The sequence below is a fragment of the Coregonus clupeaformis genome, chromosome 5 (assembly GCF_020615455.1).
Source record: "Coregonus clupeaformis isolate EN_2021a chromosome 5, ASM2061545v1, whole genome shotgun sequence".
NCBI classification, from domain to species: Eukaryota; Metazoa; Chordata; class Actinopteri; order Salmoniformes; family Salmonidae; genus Coregonus; species Coregonus clupeaformis.
In genome coordinates this window covers 45,578,664-45,601,775 of record NC_059196.1, presented here as the reverse complement: position 1 = coordinate 45,601,775, position 23,112 = coordinate 45,578,664, and the positions used below count along the sequence as shown (strand labels likewise).

The 23,112-nt window shown below is 46.7% G+C and overlaps 1 protein-coding gene across 11 annotated transcripts in view; it reads left to right on the top strand.

The window, feature by feature from the left end:
- The window catches only part of LOC121566958 (roundabout homolog 2-like), a 300,354-nt gene that overhangs the window by 224,615 nt on the left and 52,627 nt on the right, over positions 1-23,112 (top strand). For 6 of the 11 annotated variants that reach the window (XM_045214703.1, XM_045214692.1, XM_045214661.1 and 3 more), the window contains one exon: positions 5,349-5,391. In XM_045214703.1, the coding sequence (XP_045070638.1) occupies positions 5,349-5,391 (43 nt within the window). Of the gene's footprint in view, positions 1-981; positions 1,009-5,348; positions 5,392-23,112 lie in introns of all 11 variants that reach the window. The other 5 variants (XM_045214649.1, XM_045214669.1, XM_045214674.1 and 2 more) reach the window with 1 other exon arrangement.

Sequence of the window (23,112 nt, the reverse complement as noted above, 5' to 3'; positions counted from 1 at the left end):
GTGTACCACTGGAAGCTTGCTTCCTCAACAAACTTCCTCAAAAGCAATCCCTGAACTATGTTTTAAAGAATTCTTTATTGACTCTATTGTGAGGGGATATTTCTACTGTCTGATATGATGAGGCTCAGATGGAACAAATTGATGCAGAGCAGAGTGTTGGCGTGAATCATGTTGTGATCGTTGTGATGTTTGACACGTCCTCCCACAGTGTTGATACTAGCCTAGGGTGGCAGGGTCTGAGTGGGTTGCTGGTACTCCTCTCACAGTGTTGATACTAGCCTAGGGTAGCAGGACCTGAGTGGGTCGTTGGTATAACTGACTCTCTGCTGGTCTGGCCGGTCACTCAGGACTGAGCCATGCTGGAGCTGGAGCCAGTCCATCCATCCTCCTACACACCGACCCTGACATTTCAGACGGAGTGTGGGGTGCTCGACCCCAGTCAAGACAGCCAACCACAATGGACAGCCTTCCACTGCCAGCCTATTTAACTAGAGAGTGGGAAATAGATGGCACATTAGCAATGCATGTAATGTAATGTTGTTCAACAATGGCTTTAGCACTTTAAATCAACATTACAAGAAAAATAGTTCTCTCTCTCAATAGTTTGTATTTTTTCATATTGCACATCTCTTTTTTTAACATTCATTCAATTCCTTAGAGCAAACTGACTTTAGAACCTGAACAGTTCTTGATCTTGCCACAGTCAGTCAAACGGCTGTAACCTGTCCTTCATTTCTGTTTGATACATTTTGTGTATGTTGTGTTATCTTTGGTTTTTGCTGCTATCGCTACATCTCTGTGGCCTCTGAGCTGCTTTCCTGGCTGTAGCCCTGCACACTGGGTCATGGGAATGGCCCCTCTCCTCTGGCCCCATTTAGCCTCCCTGTCCCCCAGCCCCAGTGTGCAGAGCCCCCCAAAGCACCACTTACAGCACCTCTGCATGCCTTTAACACATGACTTCTCTGTCTTCTTGTTTTGCAGTTCAGTCCTTCACCTTCACCCCTGCAGGTACTGTTCATTTGTCTGTCTCCCCCCACAGGTCCCTCCTCAACTCTCCTCTCCTGCCTACATTATATATGTTTGACAGACTCCAGGCCTTTCCCAATACAAATCAAATCCCTACCTTGAGGTGGCAAAACCCCATATTTCACACCTTTTTTCCCGCAGGAAGAGATGGCTTGAAATAGCCCCTCCCTAAATTAATCCTTTGAAAATGGTCTGGATTTGTAATTGGGCAGGGCCTGAGCACTACAAACAGCTGTCCCCATCCCAGCACAGTCATCAGCCTGGTTGTCATACTGTACTGTGTTGCTGTGTGTCTATGTATGGGTGTTGTGACAATCGATGTTTCAATGAACCTCCATCTGTCTGGTATCTCTGTTGGGACTCTCCTCTTGATTGTAGTGGGTATTCCTCCTTAAGACTCTTGACTCCCTTCTTGATGTTCCTGTGAGATGTATGCATTGGGCTTGAAGGGTCCTTCTCTTTCTACAGGTGTTGGTGTTGATTGGGGATGATGTCATTATGTTCCCCTTCTGAAATATCCTCAACGGCTCCTTGTTTTTCTTCTTTCTGCTAGTCTTCTTTATCCCTCTTCATAACGTTAAGTCGCTCCGCTACTCTATACGTCGTGGACTAATTAGTTAATTGCAGTTAATTTGATAACTGTAACAAGGTTAGCCCTATACTGTAAAGTATTTACTGTACATGCTCTCCCAAAGTGGACCTGACTGGCACCAATGCTGAGCAAGCAATCAATCAGCCTCTGTCTCTCGATGGAAGAAACTGTAAATACAGGAGAGAAAATCATCTTTCTGCTCAGTGTACTCTCCTGGAGAGAGATAGAGAGATGGGATGAAGAATGTAGGAGAACAGAGTCCATTACATATGAAATGAGTCCCTCTGACTGGGGTTCCTCTCTACTGGTCCAGTACCAGTAGTGTGACTGAGATAAGGCCAGTTCAGGGAGGCTGACTGGGGGTCCTGGCTGTAGCCAAGCCACTCCAGTCAACACATCCTCTCTGTGATACACACCCTGCTCCTCTCCCCGATCTCCCTATGGACAATCCCCCACTCCCTATACTCACCTGGTGCTCTGGCCGCTGGAAGATAAGTGTTCCACTCAAACGTACTAGTGAAACTGAAGAGTGTATGTGTGTATGCATTAGATTGTAAGCACAGTGCACAGAGACAAGAGGATCAGGGTGGTGTACACTGGAAGACGACAATGAGTCAAGGACTAAAGGGGACGAAGGCTGTCCCTGTCTCCTACAGTAAAGCTGTCTTACAGGAGACGTAAATCACAGGTTTGTGTAGACACGCGGCCAGCAGGGAAGAAGATTTTATGGAATTTGTATACGCTGATTATGTCCTCCCCCCTTAATGGTTATTAAAAGGGATTAATCTGTATTCATATTGGAGAACGTGCTTATCTGGGAACAGCCACGTCAGGCTGGCTAACATTAAAGTCCTCCACAGCAGAGCAGAAATGTGTCTGAGCACAGATATGGACATCAGAGGCCTCCCCACAGCAGAGCACAGTATCATCCTCCCTGTTCCCTTCTCCCTACTCTTCCTCCTCCTAGGAAATGGAGAGAGAGAGAGAGAGATTAGTTTATTGGTAGTGGAAAAAAGAGAAGTAGCTATAGAGTAGCTGTCAAAGCTGTATGCAAATAAGCCAGTGTGGTATGATTGAAGCAAAAGATCAGTAAAGGTGTTGTGGTTTGTTTTTCACTTAAACTGCAAGATGCTAGAGTACAGTTCTAGAATGATAATGGTAAAGATGTTTTGGTTGGTTGAATCTCTAGTGGTTGATGACACAGTGAAGAGGTTGTCCTACCAGCAGCCCCTCGCTGTGCCACACCCAAGCCCCTTCCTTAATTTATTTCAGTCCCTGCGTCACTAATAATAAAACCCCATCTCCTCTCCTCTTTCTTCCTGTTTTCTCTGAAGAGTTTATTTGGCCCGTGCCTGGGCTTGTTGGGAAATAAACCTGAGTGGAGGAGAGGAGAGGAGTGAAGAAATGTTCAGCCCTCCTCCTCCTTTTAATCTCCATCTAGGGAACAAAAAGCCACATTACTATCAGCTCCTTAACTCAAGCAGGGTTCTCTTTTTTCCTTCTCCCCCTGTCATCTGCATGGGGTGATTTCCAAAACTCTGGGCTTCTTTCTATATTTTTTTGCATTTCCTGTGATCCATTGAAGTTTTACATGCTCAGTCTTCTGATGTCTTCTTGTCATCATCCGTGTTGAGCAGAGATGAAATGGCCTCTTACTTTGAGCTGCTACAGTTTTACTGGCTGCTGTCAAAGACCCTTATTTATTATCTATAGATCACTGTAATGGAACAGTCCAGGCCACATCATGGCTTCTGAGAGTCATGCTAGTCAGTGTACCCTGCTACTAGGGGGATCTGTAACTCACTCCCTTCCAGCCCCCACACATCTACAGTGCCTTGCAAAAGTTTTTATCCCCATTGGCGTTTTTCCTATTTTGTTGCATTAAAATCTGTAATTTAAATGGATTTTTATTTGGATTTCATGTAATTGACATACACAAAATAGTCCAAATTGGTGAAGTGAAAAAAAAAAAAAAAAAAATCTTCAAAAATGAAAAAAAAAAAAAAAACGGAAAAGTGGTGCGTGCATATTTATTCACCCCCTTTGCTATGAAGCCCCTAAATAAGATCTGGTGCAAACAATTAACTTCAGAAGTCACATAATTAGTTAAATAAAGTCCACCTGTGTGCAATCTAAGTGTCAAATTATCTGTCACATGATCTCAGTATATATACACCTGCTCTGAAAGGCCTCAGAGTCTGCAACACCACTAAGCAAGGAGCACCACCAAGGAGGGCATTAATCAGAGTGGCAACAAAGAGACCAAAGATAACCCTGAAGGAGCTGCAAAGTTCCACAGCGGAGATTGGAGTATCTGTCTATAGGACCACTTTAAGCCGTACACTCCACAGAGCTGGGCTTTATGGAAGAGTGGCCAGAAAAAAGCCATTGCTTTAAGAAAAAAAGAAGCAAACACATTTGGTGTTTGCCAAAAGGCATATGGGAGACTCCCCAAACATATGGAAGAAGGTATTCTGGTCAGATGAGACTAAAATCGAGCTTTTTGGCCATCAAGGAAAATTCTATGTCTGGCGCAAACCCAACACCTCTCATCACCCCGAGAACACCTTCCCCACAGTGAAGCATGGTGGTGGCAGCATCATGCTGTGGGGATGTTGTTAATCGGCAGGGACTGGGAAACTGGTCAGAATTGAAGGAATGATGGATGGCGCTAAATACAGGGAAATTCTTGAGGGAAACCTGTTTCAGTCTTCCAGAGATTTGAGACTGGGACGGAGGTTCACCTTCCAGCAGGACAATGACCCTAAGCATACTGCTAAAGCAACACTCGAGTGGTTTAAGGGGAAACATGTAAATGCCTTGTGAAAGCCCAGACCTCAATCCAATTGAGAATCTGTGGTATAACTTAAAGATTGCTAAACACCAGCGGAACCCATCCAACTTGAAGAAGCTGGAGCAGTTTTGCCTCGAAGAATGGGCAAATATCCCAGTGGCTAGATGTGCTAAGCTTATAGAGACATAATCCAAGAGATTTGCAGCTGTAATTGCTGCAAAAGGTGGCTCTACAAAGTATTGCCTTTGGGGGGTTTCACAAGAAAAAGTGGTAGGCATGTTGTGTAAATCAAATGATACAAACCCCCCAAAAATCTATTTTAATTCCAGGTTGTAAGGCAACAAAATAGGAACAATGCCAAGGGGGATGAATACTTTCGCAAGCCACTGTAATTTTACCTGATTAATGAGCCCTCTGCCTTTTTTAATCATTTTGTTTTTGCCGAGATTTAATCACAAATCCGATTATAACTCAAACCAAAAAATTTAGAAACAAAATGAGTTTCTGCTCTCATCAGCCATCTTGTCCTTGGGAGAAATACATTACTTGTCACTTTATGCAAAGCAATGCAATCTGCTATCTTTATCACAGCATATTTTTAATTTCCATGATAAGAATGGACACTGTGGGGCCTCTGCATCCCTTAGTGAAGCCATCAATATCCAGCCAGCTGCAGGAGAAATTGGGAGGACACATGAGCATGCGGTGCAGTGGTCTGATCGTTCACAAGGATAATTCCTGATAATGGTTGGGGGCTAAAACCATCAGTATCCTCTCTGATCAACCGGTATTAGTGTTGGCAATACAGCCTTGAAGTGGTCATCAATGTCATTGAAACTATGTGAAAACGTATTAACTCAACATATTGCTTTTTCTTTTCTCTCCTTCTTTTATGTATTGGCGCTCCCTCTCTCCTCTCCTCCGCTCTGACCCCAGTGACGTTCCAGCGTGTTGACGGAGGTCTGATGAGCAATGGAAGGTGAGTGTTCTTCCCGTCGGTGTTCCATCAGGGACAGAGAGCCCTTCTCTCCACACGCAGAGTCAAACAACTCCACACCTATCATCACTCTGCCAATCAAAACCAACTGCATACACAACACATCACCTCTATTCTGAAGGGCTTTCAAACCAACTCCATCACACTGTGAAAACCCAGCAACCCAGTCAAACATTATGCTATAACATTAGACTGTAACATTATGCTATAACATTAGACTATAACATTAGGCTATAACATTAGACTATAACATTAGACTATATCATTAGGCTATTCACCTCTGTTCAGGTTTTTTTGTAGGAGACTTCCGGTTAAGCACTTCAGGCCAATAGCTTGCAGCTAGCTAGCTAACTAACTCGCTATTGATTCTCACAACTCCCCAAACATGGATTCATGCAAAACGGGCATTTTATGTTCGGTAAAGGGATGCCACAATAACTGGCAGAAACTGAAGCTGTTCATGGAGCAGGAGTGTTTTGACCACCTGACTTTTTTGAGGAGCGAGTGCAGTTGTGAGCCGCCTTTTTATTTGCACCCACATCTAAGGACGAGGAGTCTCTTCGGCTTTGGCTCAAAGCATTGAACTTGAAGAAACCACCAAACCGACCCTATGTGTGTTCCAGTGGCGGTCAGTGCCGTTTAAAATGAGGAGGACAATTTATTTTCATGAGCATTGCCTTATTTCTATTACAGGATATTGGATGACTCTCATTCATATTCCATTCACCCAGTTCAATGTAACAGTGATAGGTTTAGGCTACTACATGATACTCAAATTTTCCCTGTACCCATCATGAGGTTGCTACAACCTAGCCTATGACTGAAAGTTTACAACATGCTGGTAGAAATGAGGTAAAACGGATTTAAGTTTCTCTGCATGAAAGTCCCTGGCCACTCAACACAGGTTGAGAGACAAATTTGAGGTGACAGACAGTGACACATGGACAGACAGTGACATTCAATACTGCCTTGCACGCTCTTGCCTGCATCTAGCTGATATAGGGTGTAATCATTAGTCCAACAGTTGCAAACAAGACTTTCTATTGGACAAATTCAGGTATGTTTATGCCCGTTTTGTTCCGTTTGCTTCCATTTAAGAAACTACTTTTTCAACAGAATCGGCAGACTGAATACACCCCTGATCACGCGTAAACACAGTTCACTTTCATAGCAGCCACGTTGTACTCCTTCTTGCATCTCTGCGCTCTCTCACCTTTTCCCTTCGCTTGTGGACTTCAATGCATAACACATCAGCTTTATGTGACCATGCGGAAAAACATTTCCAAGCCAAACCGCTACACAAAGCCTACATCGTTGTCACCATATTAGCTAAAGTAACGTCATAGTCAGCATAGCTAATAAAACGAACGCGTTAGTAAACCCGCTCCAATCATGCAGTAACATTACAGTGTACAGTCAGTAAGCAGTTACACCGGTGGGCCCGGTCGCAATAAATTAGTAATACCAAAAGCTTACCTTGACTTGGAAGAGTTCCAGTGTTGTGTTGGAAAGTCATAGCCAGCTAGCTAACATAGCATCTCTCTGTTTGAACAGGGTGTTTCAGTAGGCTGAACTAGCTAGCTGTATTTGCTAGTTAAGTGAAACTGAAAGTGGGAAAAAATGACACTCTTGCTTCTCCTTCATTTTGGAAGAAATTCATTTGTTCAAAACTGTTCAACTTTTGTCTTTCTCTCTCTTTGAGTCAACTACTCACCATATGTTTAACACTGCAGTGCTAGCTAGCTGTAGCTTATGCTTTCAGTACTAGATTAATTATCTGATCCTTTGATTGGGTGGACAACATGTCAGTTCATGCTGCAAGAGCTCTGATATGCTGGAGGACGTCCTCCGGAAGTTGTCATAATTACTGTGTAAGTCTATGGAAGGGGGTGAGAACCATGAGCCTCCTAGGTTTTATATTGAAGTCAATGTACCCAGAGGAGGACAGAAGCTATCTGTTCTCTGGCTACGCCATGGTGCTACCCTACAGAGTGCTGTTGAGGCTACTGTAGACCTTGTTTGCAAAATGGTGTGTTTTAATCAATTATTTGGTGACATGTGATTATATTTAGTATAGTTATCTCTAAAAATGATAACTTAAATGTTTTACAATTTAAATTTTATGAAATTCACTGAGGAGGATGGTCCTCCCCTTCCTCCTCTGAGGAGCCTCCACTTGTGTGTTCCTATCACTTTGTGGACAAGAGGCCGACTGAAGAGCATCCTTTCCCTGAGAAGTGGCTGGGCTATGATGCTCCAGTACAGACCAGAAGGCGACATCTCATTAGGACTTCAACAGTGTGCCAATGCCACCGCGGCATAAAGATGCTGATACTCAATGGGAGGTTCCAGCACTTACTGATCACAGCTACGTGTCAAGAGAACCAGTTAACAAGCCCACCTGCCACAAACAAACCCAATGTGGTGGTGCAGACCCATTGACCCACACCATCCTGAAGAATGACACTTTCTCAGTGTTGTATACTGGCCTTCCGCTTGGTGTTTTCTTTGACCATGTAGCATTTCTGCAGAAATTCTACCAGGCTTACTTCAAAATGCATATCACTGATCAAATACTGATAACCTTGATGAAGCTGAAGCTGAATCTACTCCAGGGTGATCTTGCTGAATGCTTTGCTGTGTCCTCGGGAGTAGTGAGCAGAATCCTTTCCTGCTGGATTGACACAATGGAGGAGCACATGAGGATCTACATTCCATGGCTGCCGAGAGAGACGGAACAGAACACAATACCTCAGTGCTTCAAAGAGAAGTTCACCAACACCACTTGCATCATCGACTGCTCTGAAACCACTCTTCAAAAAGCAGACAATCTCCATTACAGAGGGGAGTCATATTATTATTCTAGCAATACTCTCAAGTATTTGGTAGTCATTGCTCCATGTGGACTCGTTATGTTAATTTCTCTTGCATATGAAGGCAGATGAAGTGACAAGTTAATCACCCAAACTCTGGCTTCCTGGAATACCTTAGTCCTGGCGATGAAGTTATGGCAGACAGGGGCTTCACCATCCGAGATCTGCTTTAAGAGAGGAAGGTAAACCTTGCCATTCCAGTCTTCACTCAGAAAGGAGGCCAGCTGTCTGACGAGGATGTCACAAGCACGAGAAGGATAGCCAATGTGTGTATACATGTTGAGAGAGTTATCAGACGACTCAAGGTGTTCAGAATCCTCTCCCAGACTGTTCCCGTGTAACTGGACACACAAAATGGACAAAGTCTTAGACTGTGCAGCAATTGTTAACATGAATGGTGAGATCATCCATGAGGATGCCGAGTGAGCAGTGAGAATGTTCATACAACTTAAATGTAACGTTATCCACATGATATATTGTGTATCTGAACAATGGCGCCTGAGGGGAAGGCTGCCGATTTTCGGGCTCCTAACCAATTGTGCTATTGTGTGTGTGTCTTTTCACATTATTTGTAACTTATTTTGTACATAACGTTTATGCCACCGTCTCGTATGACCGAAAAGAGCTTCTAGATATCAGGACAGCGATTACTCACCTCGTACTGAATAAATATTTAAATAAATATAAACTTAAATCCGTTTTACCTCATTTCTACCAGCATGTTAAATATGCAACCAGAGGGGAAAAAAACTCTAGACCACATTTACCCCACACACACAGTCACGTACCTGGCTCTCCCTCGCCCTCCATTTGGCAAATCTGACCATAATTCTATCCTTCCTGCTTTCAAGCAAAAACTAAAGCAGGATGTACCAGTGACTCGCTCAATACATAAGTGGTCAGATTACGGAGATGCTAAGCTACAGGACTGTTTTGCTAGCACAGACTGGAATATGTTGCGGGATTCTTCCGATGGCATTGAGGAGTACACTACATCAGTCACTGGCTTCATCAATAAGTGCATCGATGACGTTGTCCCCACAGTGGCCGTATGTACATACCCCAACCAGAAGCCATGGATTACAGGCAACGTCCACACTGAGCTAAAGGGTAGAGCTGCCGCTTTCAGGGAGCGGGACTCTAACACAGACGCTTATAAGAAATCCCGCTATGCCCTCCGACAAACCATCAAACAAACAAAGCATCAATACAGGACTATGATTGAAATTGCAAACTATTATGGACTACAAAGGGAAGCACAGCCGCGAGCTGCCCAGTGACATGAGCCTACCGGACTTCTATGCTCGCTTCGAGGCAAGCAACACTGAAGCATGCATGAGAGCATCAGCTGTTCCGGACGACTATGTTATCACGCACTCCGTAGCCAATGTGAGTAAGACCTTTAAACATTCACAGACCGATTACCAGGACGTGTACTCTGAGCATGCGCTGAGTGTCTTCACTGACATTTTCAATCTGTCCCTGGCTGAGTCTGTAATACCAACATGTTTCAAGCAGACCATCATAGTCCCTGTGCCAAAGAACTCTAAGGTAACCTGCCTAAATGACTACCGACCCGTAGCACTCACGTCTGTAGCCATGAAGTGCTTTGAAAGGCTGGTCATGGCTCACATCAACACCATTATCCTATAAACACTAGACCCACTCCAATTTGCATACCGCCCCAACAGATCCACAGATTATGCAATCTCTATTGTACTCCACACTGCCCTTTCCCACCTGGACAAAAGGAACACCTACGTGAGAATGCTATTCATTGACTACACCTCAGCGTTCAACAACATAGTGCCCTCAAAGATCATCACTAAGCTAAGGACCCTGGGACTAAACACCTCCCTCTGCAACTGGATCCTGGACTTCCTGATGGGCCGCCCCCAGGTGGTAAGGGTAGGTAACAACACATCCGCCACTCTTATCCTCAACACGGGGGCCCCTCGGGTGCGTGCTCAGTCCTTTCTTGTACTTCCTATTCACCCATGACTGCATGGCCAAGCACGACTCCAACATTAAGTTTGCCGACTATACAACAGTGTCAGGCCAGATCATCGATAACGATGAGACAGCCTTTAGGGAGGTGGTCAGAGACCTGGCAGTGTGGTGCCAGGATAACAACCTCTCTCTCAATGTGATCAAGACAAAGGAGGTGATTGTGGACTACAGGAAAAGGAGGACTGAACACGCCCCCATTCTCATCGACGAAGCTGTAGTGGAGCAGGTTGAGAGCTTCAAGTTCCTTGGTCTCCACATCACCAACAAACTATCATGGTCCAAACACACCAAGACAGTCGTGAAGACGGCACAAGAAAGCCTATTCCCCCTCAGGAGACTGAAAAGATTTGGCATGGGTCCTCAGATCCTCAAAAATGTCTACAGCTGCACCATCAAGAGCATCCTTACTGGTTGTATGGCAACTCGAACCTTCAGCTCCCTCCACAGATTTTCTATGGGATTAAGGTCTGGAGACTGGCTAGGCCACTCCAGGACCTTAACGTGCTTCTTCTTGAGCCACTCCTTTGTTGCTTTGGCCGTGTGTTTTGGGTCATTGTCATGCTGGAATACCCATCCACGACACATTTTCAATGCCCTGGCTGAGGGAAGGAGGTTCTCACCCAAGATTTGACGGTACATGACCCTGTCCATCGTCCCTTTGATGCAGTGAAGTTGTCCTGTCCCCTTAGCAGAAAAACATCCCCAAAGCATAATGTTTCCACCTCCATGTTTGACGATGTGGATGGTGTTCTTGGGGTCATAGGCAGCATTCCTCCTCCTCCAAACACGGCGAGTTGAGTTGATGCTAAAGAGCTCGATTTTGGTCTCATCTGACCACAACACTTTCACCCAGTTCTCCTCTGAATCATTCAGATGTTAATTGGCAAACTTCAGACGGGCCTGTATATGTGCTTTCTTGAGCAGGGGGACCTTGCGGGCACTGCAGGATGTCAGTCCTTCACGGCGTAGTGTGTTACCAATTGTTTTCTTGGTGACTATGGTCCCAGCTGCCTTGAGATCATTGACAAGATCCTCCCGTGTAGTTCTGGGCTGATTCCTCACTGTTCTCATGATCATTGCAACTCCACGAGGTGAGATCTTGCATGGAGCCTCAGGCCGAGGGAGATTGACAGGTCTTTTGTGTTTCTTCCATTTGCGAATAATCACACCAACTGTTGTCACCTTCTCACCAAGCTGCTTGGCGATGGTCTAGTAGCCCATTCCAGCCTTGTGTAGGTCTACAATCTTGTCCCTGACATCCTTGGAGAGCTCTTTGGTCTTGGCCATGGTGGAAAGTTTGGAATCTGATTGATTGATTGCTTCTGTGGACAGGTGTCTTTTGTACAGGTAACAAGCTGAGATTAGGAGCACTCCCTTTAAGAGTGTGCTCCTAATCTCAGCTCGTTACCTGTATAAAAGACACCTGGGAGCCAGAAATCTTTCTGATTGAGAGGGGGTCAAATACTTATTTCCCTCATTAAAATGCAAATCAATTTATAACATTTTTGACATGCGTTTTTCTGGATTTTTTTGTTGTTATTCTGTCTCTCACTGTTCAAATACACCTACCATTAAAATTATAGACTGATTATGTCTTTGTCAGTGGGCAAACGTACAAAATCACCAGGGGATCAAATACTTTTTTCCCTCACTGTAATAAGGTAGAGCTGACAGAGAGAGCTTTACAAGGCAAAACATATAAGAACTATTTAAAAAGACAAAGTATTAGGCCCCGAGCCTAGCTACCACATAGATGAACATATTTGGAGCACAGAGTTAATCTGCCTTACTGGAACTCATCTACTATCCTTGGCAGCATATGTGTGAAATAGAATGCCTTCAGTTTTGGGATAACATTAGCACAGAACTTCACATCAAAAGGCACATCAATAACAACCTGCTCGGATGGAGCCCAGACAAGCAGTTTGCATCTCTCCAGTCCTGTGCAGAACATGCCCATTTGCACCATGTAGTACCCATGGGCTCCATTGGGTTGCAGCTGGAGGAACCCCATCCACCAGCTTCACATCAGTGAGTTTGCCAGAGAATAGTTCAGTCAGAGACTCACACTTCTTACTTAGAACAGGACATTTGATTTCTATAAGTTCTTGAGAGTTTAACACTCCATCTGGGCTTGCAGAAAGCCGTGGCTCCTTGACACTCATTACTGTGCCTCCACTCTCCAGACTAAACCCACAGCTCTCCATCAATGTGTAGGCCACCTGCTCATTCTCCTTGCCATATATGTTTGCTGAGTTCCCATGGAACCGGTGTAAGAGATGCTCCCGCACAAAGTTGTCGGGATTTGTTGAGGTGCGCACAGGAACCTTCTTTGCTGAGCTAGCAGTGATCGGAAGATTACGTGCGTCAATACCACATATGGGAGGCACTCTGTGCTTTAGTGACCTCCTCCAAGCTGGCACATTTACACTACTACAGCTTAACATAAACGTCATAAAATGACAAGCATTTCTGACACTGTATGTTGATGCCGTGTTCACCATGAGGCTGCTGTAGCTGTGTGGCTGCTGCTGGCACTTGATTACTGTTTGGTTTAGCTTTGAAGCACTTCTGCAGAAGGCTCCCCACTCGAACATTGGCCCCTTCCAAACTCTTCTTAAGTGCATTGTGGGAATGGTACGCAGGAGTTGGAGGTAGAGATGGAGAACTCGTCACTTCGTTTGTGACGTTTGAAACAGATCTTGCTCAACCTTTTTGGAGCTAAATTCTGCTGTGTCCCCGAGTTCCACTGGCATTACTCATCTGTACAGGACACTCTTGTCAATCCTCCATATACAGCATTCTTCACCTTCAACAACAAAAAACACTGTTAGAACGGTCAATTACAGTACAGAACACTAGTTTACATGGTATTCACAGTTGACTAGTTGACACAGTTCCCTTTTAACTAGTAGGTTTAGGATATGTTGGTAATTTCCTATTTGATTGTAAAACTCACCTTGATTCTGTACCTACCTCATTGCCATTTGACATTAGACTAATATACACTGCTCAAAAAAATTATGGGAACACTTAAACAACACATCCTAGATCTGAATGAATGAAATAATCTTATTAAATACTTTTTTCTTTACATAGTTGAATGTGCTGACAACAAAATCACACAAAAATTATCAATGGAAATCAAACCCATGGAGGTCTGGATTTGGAGTCACCCTCAAAATTAAAGTGGAAAACCACACTACAGGCTGATCCAACTTTGATGTAATGTCCTTAAAACAAGTCAAAATGAGGCTCAGTAGTGTGTGTGGCCTCCACGTGCCTGTATGACCTCCCTACAACGCCTGGGCATGCTCCTGATGAGGTGGCGGATGGTCTCCTGAGGGATCTCCTCCCAGACCTGGACTAAAGCATCTGCCAACTCCTGGACAGTCTGTGGTGCAACGTGGCGTTGGTGGATGGAGCGAGACATGATGTCCCAGATGTGCTCAATTGGATTCAGGTCTGGGGAACGGGCGGGCCAGTCCATAGCATCAATGCCTTCCTCTTGCAGGAACTGCTGACACACTCCAGCCACATGAGGTCTAGCATTCTCTTGCATTAGGAGGAACCCAGGGCCAACTGCACCAGCATATGGTCTCACAAGGGGTCTGAGGATCTCATCTCGGTACCTAATGGCAGTCAGGCTACCTCTGGTGAGCACATGGAGGGCTGTGCGGCCCCCCAAAGAAATGCCACCCCACACCATGACTGACCCACCACCAAACCGGTCATGCTGGAGGATGTTGCAGGCAGCAGAACGTTCTCCACGGCGTCTCCAGACTCTATCAGGTCTGTCACATGTGCTCAGTGTGAACCTGCTTTCATCTGTGAAGAGCACAGGGCGCCAGTGGCGAATTTGCCAATCTTGGTGTTCTCTGGCAAATGCCAAACATCCTGCACGGTGTTGGGCTGTAAGCACAACCTCCACCTGTGGACGTCAGGTCCTCATACCACCCTCATGGAGTCTGTTTCTGACCGTTTGAGCAGACACATGCAGGGCTCTGGCAGTGCTCCTCCTGCTCCTCCTTGCACAAAGGTGGAGGTAGCGGTCCTGCTGCTGGGTTGTTGCCCTCCTACGGCCTCCTCCACGTCTCCTGATATACTGGCCTGTCTCCTGGTAGCGCCTCCAAGCTCTGGACACAACGCTGACAGACACAGCAAACCTTCTTGCCACAGCTCGCATTGATGTGCCATCCTGGATGAGCTGCACTACCTGAGACACTTGTGTGGGTTGTAGACTCCGTCTCATGCTACCACTAGAGTGAAAGCACCGCCAGCATTCAAAAGTGACCAAAACATCAGCCAGGAAGCATAGGAACTGAGAAGTGGTCTGTGGTCACCACCTGCAGAACCACTTCTTTATTGGGGGTGTCTTGCTAATTGCCTATAATTTTCACCTGTTGTCTATTCCATTTGCACAACAGCATGTGAAATGTATTGTCAATCAGTGTTGCTTCCTAAGTGGACAGTTTGATTTCACTGTCACGTTCGTTGAATGACGGGTCAGACCAAGGCGCAGCGTGATATACGTACATGTTTATTAAACTAAATAAACACACGACAAAACAATAAACAAAACGAAACGTAAAGTCCAAGGTAGAACACACAACATACCTTACAAGGAACAAGATCCCACAACTAGACAGTGCCAATAGGCTGCCTAAGTATGGTCCCCAATCAGAGACAACGAGTGACAGCTGCCTCTGATTGGGAACCACACCGGCCAACATAGATCCACACATACTAGATCGACAACATAGAAAAAGCACAACAAGGAATATACACACCCTGACTCAACATATAAGCGTCCCCTGAGTCAGGGTGTGACAGTACCCCCCCCCCAAAGGTGCGGACTCCGACCGCACAACATAAACATAACAGGGTAGGGGCCGGGTGGGCATTCCGCCTCGGAGGCGGATCCGGCTCGGGGCGTGACGACCTCTCACTCTCCGCCTCCCTGTTGCGCCCCTGGTCTGGTCTGGACCTCGGCGCACTGCTTCCCCTCTCCTTCCTCCCACGATACGCCAGGCCCTGTCTGGACCCTGGTGTGGGAGACCCCGAACCTGGAGAGGGGCTGACGTCATGGTCTGGACTAGAGCCGCTGACCGAAGCTGGATCAGGCACCGGTGGAGCGGACTGCTCTGGCTCCGGAGTGGAGTCGCTGACCGGAGCTGGACTAAACCCCGGTGGAGCGGACTGCTCTGGCTCCGGAGTGGCGCAGCTGACCGGAGCTGGATCAGGCACCGGTGGAGCGGACTGCTCTGGCTCCGGAGTGGAGCAGCTGACCGGAGCTGGATCAGGCACCGGTGGAGCGGACTGCTCTGGATCCGGAGTGGAGCAGCTGACCGGTGCCGGACCAGGCACCGGTGGAACGGGCACGGGCCATGCCGGACTGGACAAACGCACCACTGGTCTGGTGCGAGGAGCAGGCACGGGCCGGACCGGACTAGGAACACGCACCACTGGCTTGGTGCGAGGGACAGGAACGGGCCGGGCAGGACTGGCGACGCGCACCACTGGCTTGGTGCGAGGAGCAGGAACAGGCCGGACCGGACTGGCGACACGCACCACTGGATTGGTGCGAGGAACAGGAACAGGCCGGGCTGGGGACGCGCACCACTGGCTTGGTGCGAGGAGCAGGAACAGGCCGGGCCGGGCTTGCGACGCGCACCACTGCCTTGGTGCGAGGAGCAGGAACAGGCCGGGCCGGGCTGGCGACGCACACCACTGGCTTGGTGCGAGGAGCAGGAACAGGCCGGGCCGGGCTGGCGACGCGCACCACTGGCTAGGTGCGAGGAGCAGGAACAGGCCGGGCCGGACTGTGGAGGCGGACTGGAGGTCTGGAGCGGAGAGCTGGCACAACCCGTCCTGGCTGGATGCCTACTTCCGCACAGTATGTGTGAGGCATCAGCACAGGACGCACTGGGCTGTGCACGCGCACTGGCGATACAGTTCGCAGAACTGGCGCAGGATATGCGGGACCGAGGAGGCGTACTGGAGACCAGGAGCGTTGAGCCGGCACACTCCGTCCTGGCTTGATGCCCCTCTTCGCACGGCACGTGCGTGGTGCAAGCACAGGACGTACAGGACTGTGCCGGCGTACTGGCGACACAGTACGTAGCCTGACCAGTCATACGCTTCCTCGCGTGAGTACGGGGAGTTGGGAACCACACTGGCCAACATAGATCCACACATACTAGATCGACAACATAGAAAAAGCACAACAAGGAATATACACACCCTGACTCAACATATAAGTGTCCCCTGAGTCAGGGCGTGACATTCACAGAAGTGTGATTGACTTGGAGTTACATTGTGTTGTTTGAGTGTTCCCTTTATTTTTTTGAGCAGTGTACTTAGAAAATGAGACTTTGAAACCAAGAACCGTGTGTGTATGCTGTAATAGTTAACGTTATCAGTTATGGTCAGTGACATGGTATCATCACAATTAGCCAGCTAGCTAAGTAACTAGCTAACATCAAACATATCAGTCATAGAAAGGGCAAATTATGATAAACAAAAAGCCAGCGAGCTAGCTACTTTCCATAGTATTGCAGCTGCATGACTGCAAGACTTCCCCTGCCCTGCAACACAAGAACACCCTGCAGTCTCCCCTGTGCCGACAGAAGATACAAGAATCCAGTTAGAATGATGGTGTGTTTTGCTCTGAGTGGGCTGGACATCTGCTTTGAGGAACACCAGGTTGTCATCCCCAAGACAGTGAATAAGCACCCGCCCAACTTTGCCGTTGTGGAGGTATTTATATTCCTCTGTACTTTTGTAGCTCCTCATCTCTGACCCATCCACACCGAGAGACAATACAAAATAATTGACGATGTCTTTGTTGGTGATATGCGGCCATTTTTTCAAATCGTCCTCCCACTCTTGAATAATCCGTGGATGTGGCACAGACTTGCCATTCGTCTTTGAAAGGTTTTTCTTGGTGTGATCCCACGACATTTTGAGCTAGCTAGCTAACGTTTACAAAACGGCAAGAAGTCCACAAAGGAAGACCTCCACAAAACAGATCGTTCAGACATTGTTTAATTTATTTATTATTTAAATAAGGTGAATAACATTAGACTATACTGTAACATTAGACTATCTCAACGGTATTATTATCAACAACCTGCAACTAACCTCTTCACTATAGTACCCTTGGCTCATCTTCATAAAATATGCATTATGTCTTCAGTGCACTGAGCAAGCCTGCTCTAACGCTGATAGATGACTGATGGATCTATAGATAACAGATAGGCCCTACCTGCGTGTTTACGTAACACACAGACCTGTGTGCAAACATACCTAACACATCTCCGTTCATGCATCAATAGACAGACTCATAAATCTCCCCAACAGAATTAGCAGAAACAATTTAAGCAGAGAACACTTTTATTTTATCATTTATCTTCCCCTGCCGGCAACCCAAAAGCCCCCTGGAGTGATAAATTTGCCTGCCACTTTGCCAAGGCGACTGGGACCCGAGCACATGTAATAATGTAAAAATAATTACCCAGGGGAGAGGTGTGGAGGTACCCCTGCTGCACCCCACACAGCCTGCTCGCTCTCTCTGTGTGTGTGTGTGTGTGTGTGTGTGTGTCTGTGGGTTTGTGTCTCTGTGTGTGTGCGTGTGCGTGTGGGAGAGAGGGGTTACAGAGAGTGGGGCCCATCTGAATGACACCAGTTACTGAGCCTTTGTAGGGATTCAGGAGGCTCCCCAGAGAAGCCAGGGCTTCTGTCTCTCTACTGCTCTATCACACCTGACTGGATATCTATCACACACTCCGTCTGAGATTCTAAACTAATTCAGAGTCTGTGTGTCTGAGAGAGTGTGTTTTTCCAGTATTTAGTCTACTGTGTGTATCTGTATATGAGTTAGTTTTTCTGTTTGTGTGTATATTGTCTGTGTGTGTATATGTGTGTGCCTGTGTTTGCGCACTGTGTGTGTGTATAGTGTGTCGATGTGCATGCTGCACATATTTTTGCAAGAGCCGCCAGCAAGCACTCAGAGAATTAACCACGCCACTTGCCATGTCTTTTCTCATCTATTTTTTGCTGTAGTGTTTTTCCTTCAATTTTCAACATAAAGTGGTTCTGATTTTCACCCCGGCGGATGGGATTGAAGGGGTCTGTATCTGTGGCACTCTATATTTGACATAGCTTAAGTCAGTGGGGGATACATTTCTACATAGCACCAGAGTGGTAGGATGCAGTACGTCGGGAGCTTGCTGTGTTTCTCTAACCAGCACAAAGCCCTGATACTGGTCACTGTGGTGACATCAAAGCCCAGATGTTGCAGCTTCTCCATCTGCCCGCTGCAGAGTAAGAGTTACCCGCCCAGCATCACAGGGAAATGTGTTCATCTGTTACCTGGGATGTTTATTGCATTAATTAGACAATAGCAAATGGAGTCGCGTCTGTTCCCAGCTCCTCATTGGCTGCTGCCAAATTGCCCTGACTGAACAAATCACTTAATCGATCACAGAATGAATGATTCATGGAAGATGAATAGGCTGCAGATTGGTAGACCTGGATGGCTTGACTTTGGTTGCTCATGTGAAATTGATAAAAGGCGATAAGGGTTCATTCCTTCTCACCCTGCCAATAGAGAGATGGTAATTAGGAACCAGTAATAACTATCTCAGCGCTGATCAATATTTTAGACAGAGCAGATTCTGAGCTATAGAGAGTGGGCTGAGCATAGCACTGCAGCCAACGGGTTCTGCCAACACTGTTGCTATGGAGATTCCTTTACATGACAGGACTCAGGAGCTAAGTGACAGAATCCTCTATGAACGGAAATCTCAAGTGGAAAATCATGTTTCAACATGCCTTAAGTGTAATGTGCAGGCTTTTAGTGGGGGTTGTATTGCGCAGTAGGCATGCAGAGGGTGAACACATCTTATTTATGTGTTGTTTTGGGATTAATATCTCTGGGCTGGCTTGTTTATGGCTCGTCGCGCGTCAGGCATCCTGGGCGGTTACTCATGTCTGCTACCTTTCACAACAAACAGCCAAAAAGTCTGACAGGAACATATCACAAATTCAAATCTTATCTTGGCCAAGGCTGCAATACATCCCCGAAGTCAACTAGGATTAAAAGTAACTTGTCGAGGTTACAGAAGACGTATGACCGTTCCCTCCCCCCAGAGTCACAACACCCATATACCAAATGCTCCCAAATCAAATCAAATCAAATTTTATTGGTCACATGCGCCGAATACAACAAGTGCAGACATTACTGTGAAATGCTTGCTTACAGCCCTTAACCAACAGTGCATTTATTTTAAACAAAAAAAGTAAAAATAAAACAACAACAAAAAAAAGTGTTGAGAAAAAAAAGAGCAGAAGTAAAATAAAGTGACAGTAGGGAGGCTATATATACAGGGGGGTACCGTTGCAGAGTCAATGTGCGGGGGCACCGGCTAGTTGAGGTAGTTGAGGTAATATGTACATGTGGGTAGAGTTAAAGTGACTATGCATAAATACTTAACAGAGTAGCAGCAGCGTAAAAAGGATGGGGTGGGGGGGCAGTGCAAATAGTCCGGGTAGTCATGATTAGCTGTTCAGGAGTCTTATGGCTTGGGGGTAGAAGCTGTTGAGAAGTCTTTTGGACCTAGACTTGGCACTCCGGTACCGCTTGCCGTGCGGTAGCAGAGAGAACAGTCTATGACTAGGGTGGATGGAGTCTTTGACAATTTTGAGGGCCTTCCTCTGACACCGCCTGGTATAGAGGTACTGGATGGCAGGAAGCTTTGCCCCAGTGATGTACTGGGCCGTACGCACTACCCTCTGTAGTGCCTTGCGGTCGGAGGCCAAGCAGTTGCCATACCAGGCGGTGATGCAACCAGTCAGGATGCTCTCGATGGTGCAGCTGTAGAATTTTTTTGAGGATCTGAGGACTCATGCCAAATCTTTTAGTCTCCTGAGGGGGAATAGGCTTTGTCGTGCCCTCTTCACGACTGTCTTGGTGTGTTTGGACCATGATAGTTCGTTGGTGATGTGGACACCAAGGAACTTGAAGCTCTCAACCTGTTCCACTACAGCCCCGTCGATGAGAATGGGGGCGTGCTCAGTCCTCTTTTTTTTCCTGTAGTCCACAATCATCTCCTTTGTCTTGGTCACATTGAGGGAGAGGTTGTTGTCCTGGCACCACACGGCCAGATCTCTGTCCTCCTCCCTATAGGCTGTCTCATCGTTGTCGGTGATCAGGCCTACCACTGTTGTGTCGTCAGCAAACTTAATGATGGTGTTGGAGTCGTGCCTGGCCATGCAGTCATGGGTGAACAGAGAGTACAGGGAGGGGACTGAGCACGCACCCCTGAGGGGCCCCCGTGTTGAGGATCAGTGTGGCAGATGTGTTGTTACCTACCCTTACCACCTGGGGGCGGCCCGTCAGGAAGTCCAGGATCCAGTTGCAGAGGGAGGTGTTTAGTCCCAGGATCCTTAGCTTAGTGATGAGCTTAGAGGGCACTATGGTGTTGAATGCTGAGCTGTAGTCAATGAATAGCATTCTCACGTAGGTGTTCCTCTTGTCCAGGTGGGAAAGGGCAGTGTGGAGTGCAATAGAGATTGCATCATCTGTGGATCTGTTGGGGCGGTATGCAAATTGGAGTGGGTCTAGGGTTTCTGGGATAATGCTGTTGATGTGAGCCATGACCAGCCTTTCAAAGCACTGTATGGCTACAGACGTCAGTGCTACGGGTCGGTAGTCATTTAGGCAGGTTATCTTAGAGTCCTTGGGCACGGGGACTATGGTGGTCTGCTTGAAACATGTTGGTATTACAGACTCAGTCAGGGACATGTTGAAAATGTCAGTGAAGACACTTGCCAGTTGGTCAGCACATGCTCGGAGTACACGTCCTGGTAATCCGTCTGGCCCTGCGGCCTTGTGAATGTTGACCTGCTTAAAAGTCTTACTCACATCGGCTACGGAGAGCGTGATCACATAGTCATCCGTAACAGCTGGTGCTCTCATGCATGCTTCAGTGTTGCTTGCCTCGAAGCGAGCATAGAAGTGGTTTAGCTCGTCTGGTAGGCTTGTGTCACTGGGCAGCTCGCGGCTGTGCTTCCCTTTGTAGTCTGTAATAGTTTTCAAGCCCTGCCACATCCGACGAGCGTCAGAGCCAGTGTAGTACGATTCAATCTTAGACCTGTATTGACTCTTTGCCTGTTTGATGGTTCGTCAGAGGTCATAGCGGGATTTCTTATAAGCGTCCGGGTTAGAGTCCCGTTCCTTGAAAGCGGCAGCTCTACCCTTTAGCTCAGTGCGGATGTTTCCTGTAATCCATGGCTTCTGGTTGGGGTATGTACGTACGGTCACTGTGGGGACGACATCATCGATGCACTTATTGATGAAGCCAGTGACTGATGTGGTGTACTCCTCAATGCTGTCTGAAGAATCCCGGAACATGTTCCAGTCTGTGCTAGCAAAACAGTCCTGTAGCTTAGCATCTGCGTCGTCTGACCACTTTTTTATTAACCGAGTCACTGGTGCTTCCTGCTTTAGTTTTTGCTTATAAGCAGGAATCAGGAGGATAGAGTTATGGTCAGATTTGCCAAATGGAGGGCGAGGGAGAGCTTTGTATGCGTCTCTGTGTGTGGAGTAAAGGTGGTCTAGAGTTTTTTTTCCCTCTGGTTGCACATTTAACATGCTGGTAGAAATTAGGTAGAACGGATTTAAGTTTCCCTGCATTAAAGTCCCCGGCCACTAGGAGCGCTGCATCTGGATGAGCGTTTTGCTGTTGATTAATGGCCTTGTACAACTCATTCAGTGCAATCTTAATGCCAGCATTGGTTTGTGGTGGTAAATAGACAGCTATGAAAAATATAGATGAAAACTCTCTTGGTAAATAGTGTGGTCTACAGCTTATCATAAGATACTCTACCTCAGGCGAGCAAAACCTCGAGACTTCCTTAGTATTTGATTTTGTGCACCAGCTGTTGTTTACAAATATACACAGACCGCCACCCCTTGTCTTACCGGAGTCAGCCGTTCTGTCCTGCCGATGTAGCGTATAGCCTGCTAGCTGAATGTTATCATTGTCGATCGTTCAGCCACGACTCGGTGAAACATAAGATATTACAGTTTTTAATGTCCCGTTGGTAGGATAACCGTAATCTTAAGTCGTCCACTTTATTTTCAAAAGATTGAACGTTGGCTAATAGGATTGATGGAAGAGGCAGTTTACTCGCTCGCCGTCGGATCCTTACAAGGCACCCCGATCTCCGTCCCACGATATCTCCGTCTCTTCCTCACGCGAATGACGGGGATTTGGGCCTTGTCGGGTGTCTGTATGATATCCTTCGCGGCCGCCTCGTTGAAGAAAAAATCTTCGTCCAATACGAGGTGAGTAATCGCTGTCCTGATATCCAGAAGCTCTTTTTGGTTATAAGAGACGATGGCAGAAACATTATGTACAAAATAAATTACAAATAACGCGGAAAAACACACATAATAGTACAATTGGTTAGAGGGCTGTAAAACGGCAGCCATCTTCTCCGGCGCTGTTTGTACCAATAGAACCCATATAACAAATACTCCCAATAGAAATAATTATTTTTCTAATTATCCTCTCCCAGAGCAGCTTCCTGTGATGAATACAAGGATGAGGCAGCCATTTCCAGTGTCAACACCTTGTCTTCCAAACGGTCTCTCTGGTCTTTCTGCACTGTGCTACATGATGGATGGTTATTAGGGGTGTGTAGGGCTGTAGGTCTGGTACTGAGACAGTGGTATAGTATTTTTCTATATACAAGGTCTTCCGTGGTGTAGTGTAGGTGCAGTCGACAGGAGAGAACACGGCCCTCCCTCTCC